Below are 7,663 nucleotides of genomic sequence, written 5' to 3'. Positions count from 1 at the left end.
CTTTCCCGTTAATGCTTCACACTCCAGTCCAGTTGGTGGCGGTAATACACCATAAGGTGGCTTGTCAACCGCCATTAAATCGTACAAGAAGAAGAAGAAGTCGCAGCACTATCATGCACAGCATGGCTACGTTCAGTTTCACAAGGTGCTTAGTAAGGTCTTACTTTTGCGTTAAATGTGTAGATCATGTGCAAACGCGTTTGCAGACTACTACGCGAATGTTCTGTGTATCAGCATCACGCAGCAGTAAGTATAGTAAATGTGTACTGTAAATGTGACGCTAATGGTTAACGTTATATGCTTCACAATAGTGTAGAGTTGACCTTGTATATCACGTTTAATGTTTTAATGTCTCATGTGGCTGCTAAACATAAATACTAAACATGAAATGGCTCATGCTTGACGAAAAAGTATTCTTATTTGTCAATTAAATGTTTTGATTTCATATTATTCTTTTAAGTTCCTTTGAGTGCCATGTAAATACTGTGCTGTGTGAATATGATAATGAAGTATATAAATAATATGGTATATTTCAAAGTAACATTTTATTACCATGCGAAAACATACAGTAACTGTTCCATGCAACCACAGTATGTTTGAGTATAAGCGTAATTTCAGTCGCGTAGTGTTTATTTATTTATTATATTTTATAAAAAAAATTTGTCCCTTCTTCTTCCAATCTTCGTGGATGTACATAAAGCTCAGTTCACAGATACAGAGGTTCAAGATATTCTGACCAAAATCACAGGTCTGGACCTGAAGAAAGTGTTCCAACCCATAAGACAGCAGCTAACGCCACCTAAATACAAGCTTATGACAGACACAGAATTAGAGGAGGTGAGTTTTCATGACGGGTTGGGATTCATGATGGGATGGAATTTGTGAGATGATGGTTATGACAGGATGGGGTTAATGAGGGGCTGAGATACATGATGAAACGGAAAGTAGGGATGCACGATATATCGGCCACCATATCGGTATCGGCCCATATCGGCTCATTTTTTCTGTTATCGGTATCGGCCAAAATTTTCATATCGGTGCATCCCTAACGGAAAGAGATTCAGAATGGCATTTGGTAATACCATGCGATTTATGGTGTGATTGTACAGTTATGCTGCAAGAAAAACTGCAGACTTAATTAGGTTCATGTGTTCTGCTGCCGAGCAGGCAGTGCGTAAGGCAGAGGAACAGGCGAAACGTCTGCTGAAGATGCCACCGGTCCTGCCTGAGAGGAAGCCTGTAAATGATGTGCTCTCTGAAGATCAGATGCTAGAAGGCATGGACACTGCTAAATACGTCTTCACCGACATCAACTTTAATGTCCCGCATCGAGTAAGAAAAAGGCATTGTGACCAAGTTTATCGTGTCTGTGTTGTGTATACTTTCATTTTACATTTACTGAACATTCCTGTTGTTCTAGGTTAAAAACTCGAATAAGGCAATGCTTTTTTATTTACTGTACTTTCTTGGTAATTTTCTGATCTTTTAATGCAATTTCAGACAGAACTTTTTGTGTGTATACATACAGAGGTACTGTGTTATTTCTTACCTATCTTATCTTTTTTACTGTTGGAATTTTGTTTCTCTCACCATTATTCCAAAGGAAAGATTTATAGCTGTGCGAGAGCCCAGTGGAACCCTAAGAAAAGCAACATGGAATGAGAGAGATCGGATAATACAAGTTTATTTCCCCAAAGAGGGTCGCAAGATCACACCACCACCCATCTTCAAGGAAGAAAACCTTAGGGTATGGAATGTGCAAAAGCTGATTAAGTCTTATCGATTTGCACATGTATTCATTTCTGACAAGTGTGGCCTTCTTTCTACAGGTGGTCTTTGAACAGGATAGACACGAAGATGTGCTAAACCAGTGCGTTGTCCAATTTGAGCCAGACTCTGCAGAATTTAAGAACGTGAGTTAGGATTGGGCGATAAGCTGTACCAGTGCATAAAAACATGCTATTTTGGAGTTTTTTGGATAGCGCTCTGGTTACTTCACTTATTTTCTGTATACTTTAGTGGAAATAGTTGTGGTAGAACTGATTAATAATAGTTATTTGGTCTTGTAGGTGCTCTTGCTGACCTATGAGGACATTGAAAAGCATGGGAAATATGATCTGCTCAGATCTACACGGTTCTTCGGTGGTTTGGCCTGGCATCTGGTTAATGGTCGGCGAATCGATGGCCTTGTTGTGGACATGTTGCAGAGAGACCTGTGAGTATGTGTGAGAAAAAAGGAATTATCTGGGTTCAGTGCATAAGCAGATGCAGTCAGTTTCCACAGGGGGGGGAAAAATAAATAAATTTCACTCAGTTTTTTAAAAATAACGAAAACATACTTGGAGTAATGCATTTGCATTGAAAGTCTATTGGACAAGTGTACCGGAGGGTTTAAAAGCAGAAATTAATCTTGTATTTTTGACATGGTTTATGCCATAGAAATGTTTATTGTTGGTGTTTTTGAAGTGTGTCATCAAGTGAACATTATTGCATCGCTGATATAATTCCAATGGGGAAGAGTTTGCTCCATGTACAATGTGCCTTGCATGTATCATATGAAAGGAAAATGAAGAAACCACAAACGAAGCAAGATGAGTGAACATCAGTAAAGCTTGGAGGGAGCGTCAATCTTTAAAGCTCTTGGCAGTTTTTGATTCGTTTGCATCGCTCACAGCTCCTTTAATTTCCATTAATTATGTATTGTGTTGTGAGAAGTCTGGTTGCTTTGCATGATGATCATGTGTTTTCACGGTTACAGAATGCAGGATGCGGTGAGGTTGGTGCATCTGTTTAACTTGGTTCATCCTCAGAGTGAGTCTGCACAGCATGCTCAAAGACAACAGGCCACTGACCTGGACCTGCTCAAGGTGAATACATATTACAACATAGTCTTCAGAGGTTCTTTGTGTATATCAATTCCACATCTGTTACTGTGACCACAAATTTGAATTACAGTTCAAACAACTACATATAATGGTTTGCAGTTTTGGTTTTCTATTACCATTTCTTACTGATACTGTTAATGTGCCTGAAAAAATGTGACCTCATATATGCACATAGGCCTGTTTTTACAAAAACATTTAGGCTGTATTTAAACTGCGAGCCATTTTTTATTTTTTTTTATGTATAAGTTAGGGCCGTCAAATAATCCAATTAAAAAATTCTAACTGATTGTTCAGGTTCCTGTTATTTATATATAAATATATAGAATCTCCAAATGTATGTATGTAAAGTCCAATTGTCACTGTTATCTAACTATTAACTATGACTTTTGCCTCCGTAAACTTTACATTTGCTGCTTATTAAAAGTTAGCAAGGCAGTTGTTAAGTTTAGGTATGGGGTAGGTTTAAGGGATCTAAATTATAGTCATGCAGAAAAAGGCATTAATATGTGCTTTGTAAGTACTAAACAGCCAACATAATAATATATTAAATTAATAGTGAGAATGTGTCCTTAGAATCAATCAGCTCAGAATCTAACAGTGCATTGCTAATTAGAGCGCAAGTTTATCCACAAATATACTAAAATATTTACTCGAGTAGCACTGTTTAGCCATGCCATTCAGTTCACATACCTGCAGAAGAGATCAACAGAGCCAGTCAGCAAAACTCTGGAGCTGTTCAGACTCTGTTGAGGAAAAAGAAAACACTCTTACAATAATGATATGTGCTTTTGACAACTCTGGAAACGGGGAATGAGGGGTCAGGCCCAGGGTACATCACTTTCCATTAGCCTGTGGTTAGACCTTTAACCCATGCAAGGATGTCATTCAGAGTGAATGAAGTAAAGAAGGGCAAAACATTCTTGCCGAATTTTGAGATGCCACCAGTAATTTGCTAGAGAAGGTGGAGTGACAGGTTTTAATGTGTGTGTAAGAGAGGGTGTGTATATTAAATTCTTTGAAAGGAAATAGGAAAGCATGGAAGATTTGATGAGAGGCCACGGTTTAGTCACGGTTCCTGCTTAGTGCACACTCCGCTCAACCCTGCCTTATGTCACACTGACCCTTTAACCCCTGTATCAGGAAGTCAAGCCGGTTGATGTATCCGGCTCAACTTCAGAGGTGCATTCAGTGCTTTTTTTCCCCCTTAATTTTACACACAGAAATAAACAGCACTTTTGAGAAATATCATTTAAATGATTTAGACTTGCATGAGATGAGGACACTGAAAGCTGTTCTAAAAGCTGTTTACATTACCAAAAGAAAGAACAATTAATTAAATAAAGAATAATGTTCCTGAGGCTCAGTGGTAGAGCATTACGTTTGCAGTGCAAAAGGTCGTGGGTTCAATTCCCAGGGAACACACATACTGGTGAAAAATGTATAGCCTGAATGCACTGTAAGTCGCTTTGGATAAAAGCATCTGCTAAATGCATAAATTATTATTATTATTATTATTATAGATGTTGTAAATGTAACTATTCCATGTGAACCAACACCAGTTACTACCAGGGTTATTATCGTTAACTAAAACTAAAAACACAAAATTCATTACTTGAAATAAAATAAAAGTTGGCAATGCAAAATTTCTTATTTTCATTTAAGTACTAAAGTAACGTAGGAATGCTAAAGTACCCCCCTATATATATATATACATACAAAAAAAATACATAATAAAATTACTAAAACTAGCTACAATTAAAATAAGTATTTAAAAAAAAAAATCAAAATACTAATAAGAACTTTAATAGTATATTAATGATACTAAAACTACACTGGTTAGTACACAATCTTCATACATCCAAGGTGATAAATGTCAGAGTCCAAAAATCACTGGTACTGTTGGAACGAATAAAAGCCAGGTAAACGTTTAAGGCAGTAAAAAAATAATAATAATCACAGTAGATTTAGGTTATAATCGGCTTAAGGCTTTATTTTTGGCATATTAAAAGTTTGTTTAAAAGTCATGTCAAAAATAGACCAAGAGTAAAGATAGGCTTGTTGTAATCAATTTTGTACATATATGTTCATGTCTGATGTTTTTCATGTCTTGTATTTTCCCCCTTATTTTTAGATATATGCCCAGTATGAGTCAAACAGAGCTGGATTCATCGAGTTGGCGGTGCAAACCCATGAACAGACCAAAGCACTGAGCTCTTTTTAAATACATTGAAGTGTTAAAACGCTGGAAGTATCTGTCATGTAGTTCAAATGTTGACGTCAAGTTTTGAAATATGTAGTCATTCTGTACATAATAAAGAAATCTTTTGTATAGGTCTCAGTATCTTTATTAACACAGTTTCTTTCACATTTTTCACAGTGTACCAAATGTAGACATCGGAGTAGTTCTGTTTTTGCTCAGAAAAACAGGTAGTCCTACCTCAAATACTCACTTCACGTAGCAAGTAGCATGGCCTGGTGCATAAACACCCAAAGATTTAAAAGCACCAGAACACTGTTGTCTCTGCACATGTAATAAGAGAGATTATTTTCCATGTTTTGAATGCTGTGAGTAAATTTCTCATTCTTGGAGTTACTTCAAGTAACCACCAATGGAATCAGTCTCATAGTCCATCTTAAAATTACATTACTGTAGATGGGGCAAAACCTGTAAATGTAGACGGAAAACAACATTTTACAGTTTGCAAGAATCTGTATTTACCCCCTTCATAAAATCTAAAGGCAGCTATTTATTTCATTCCTAAATAGCCATTTATACTGTAAAAATTGGTCAAACTGTGATATGTTTGCTAAATAATGTCTTGTTTTTGCTATACTAAAGCTAACATTGTATCAGTAAAATAATGACTTTGGGTTACATACACCTGTTATATACAGTGGAGATCAAAATTAGAGAACAATCTATAAATCCTTGATTTATGAATTTTTCCAGAAATTATTACAGCTGTCGGAAATGTGACCCTGGACCACAGAACCAGTCTTAAAGTGATCGTTCACCTCAAAATGAAAATTCTGTCATTAATTACTCACCCTCAGGTCGTTCCAAACCCGTAAGACCTTCGTTCATCTTCGGAACACAGATTAAGATATTTTTGATGAAATGTGAGAGCTCTCAGACCCTGCTTAGACGGCAACACAACTGTAATGTTCCCAGGTCCAGAAACGTAGTAAGGACATCAGTAAAACAGTCCATGTGACATCAGTGGCTCAACTTCAGTTTTGCGAAGCTACGAGAATACTTTTTGAGCGCAAAGAAAACAAAAATATATTTTTTTCAACGATTCTTCTCCCCCTAGTTATGTCTTCTGCCATTTTAGAGAGTATCACAATGCATACACACGCTTTCCCCTAAGCGTAAACAACGCTGATTACGCAGATTACGTTTTATGCGCGCACTTTCTCCCCCGAACATAAACAACACTGATTACGTCGATTACACTCTCTCCAAAATGGCGGAAGACTCGGTTGAGAAGAATTGTTGAAAAAATTTTTTTTTTTTATTTTCTTTGCGCTCAAAAAGTATTCTCGTAGCTTCGCAAAACTGAAGTTGAACCACTGATGTCACATGGATTGTTTTACCGATGTCTTACTACGTTTCTGGACCTGGGAACATTACAGTTGCGTTGCTGTCTATGCAGGGTCTGAGAGCTCTCACATTTCATCAAAAATATCTTAATTTGTGTTCCGAAGATGAACAAACGTCTTAGGGGTTTGGAATGACATGAGGGTGAGTAATTAATGACAGAATTTTCATTTTGGGGTGAACTAACCCGTTAAGTAGCACGGGGATATTTGTAGCAATAGCCAAAAATACATTGCATGGGTCAAAATTATAGATTTTTCTTTTATGCCAAAAATCATTAGGATATTAAGTAAAGATCATGCTCCATGAAAATATTTTGTAAATTTCCTACTGTAAAAATACCAAAACTTAGTTTTTGATTAGTAATATGCATTGCTAAGGACTTCATTTGGACAACTTTAAAGGCGATTTTCTCAATATTTTGACAAAACGTATTATTTTGATTTCCAAATAGTTGTATGGTTTGTTAGGATAGGACAATATTTGGCTGAGATACATCAATGGAAAGCTTATTTATTCAGCTTTCAGATGGTGTATAAATCTCCATTTTGGAAAATTGACAGTTATGACAGGTTTTGTGGTCCATGGTCACAAATTAGTAGAAAGTGTAGAGGCCCATGCTTTGAATGACTTCTGCACATCTGTGGCCGCAGGACATCACTAGTTTCTCAGACTGTGCTGGTGTGATCTTGGTCCACTTCTTCCACTCTCTTCCATAGTTTGGTAACTGTAGTTGGTTTCTTAGCCATAACATTGTTGCCAAGGATTTTCCAGAGATTTTCAATCAGGTTTAGATCAGGACTGGGCTGGCAATTTCATTATTTCAATGTTCTTGACTTCAAGGAACCACCTTGTTTTGTTATGTGACAGGGGCATTGTCTTGCATGAAAATTGTTGGCTGATTGGAAGATGCTTGCAGGGAAGGAACTGCATGTTGCTGAAAGAGGTTCTGATAAACATTTGTATTCATGTAGCTGTTTAAGAGGCCCAAGTTCTGCTGTAGAAATCATCTCTCAAACCATGACTCCTCCACCTTTCACTGACTTCTTTACGCAATTTGGCTTCAGTCTTTCCCTGTTTGATGCCAAACATAATGTTTCCCATCGGACCTCAGCATGTTCCTCAGCAAAGGTGAGCCTAGCCTTTTGATTATTTCTGCTGACGAGAGGCTTGGTCA

The 7,663-nt window shown here is 37.1% G+C and overlaps 1 protein-coding gene across 1 annotated transcript; it reads left to right on the top strand.

Moving 5' to 3' along the window:
- Positions 1-69: 69 nt before the first annotated feature.
- Positions 70-5,203, top strand: LOC107598791 (28S ribosomal protein S22, mitochondrial-like). The gene is made up of 8 exons (XM_016290223.1): positions 70-246; positions 701-837; positions 1,168-1,332; positions 1,604-1,747; positions 1,830-1,913; positions 2,070-2,215; positions 2,759-2,867; positions 5,017-5,203. The coding sequence occupies exons 1-8, from the start codon at positions 114-116 to the stop codon at positions 5,104-5,106; spliced, it is 1,008 nt and encodes a 335-aa protein (XP_016145709.1). The 5' UTR covers positions 70-113; the 3' UTR covers positions 5,107-5,203.
- The last annotated feature ends 2,460 nt before the right edge of the window (positions 5,204-7,663 follow it).

Source organism: Sinocyclocheilus grahami, unplaced genomic scaffold, assembly GCF_001515645.1.
Source record: "Sinocyclocheilus grahami isolate Dianchi unplaced genomic scaffold, SAMN03320097.WGS_v1.1 scaffold256.1, whole genome shotgun sequence".
NCBI classification, from domain to species: domain Eukaryota; kingdom Metazoa; phylum Chordata; class Actinopteri; order Cypriniformes; family Cyprinidae; genus Sinocyclocheilus; species Sinocyclocheilus grahami.
Note: the sequence above shows the minus strand (reverse complement) of the source record. Positions and strands in the feature narration are given on the sequence as shown.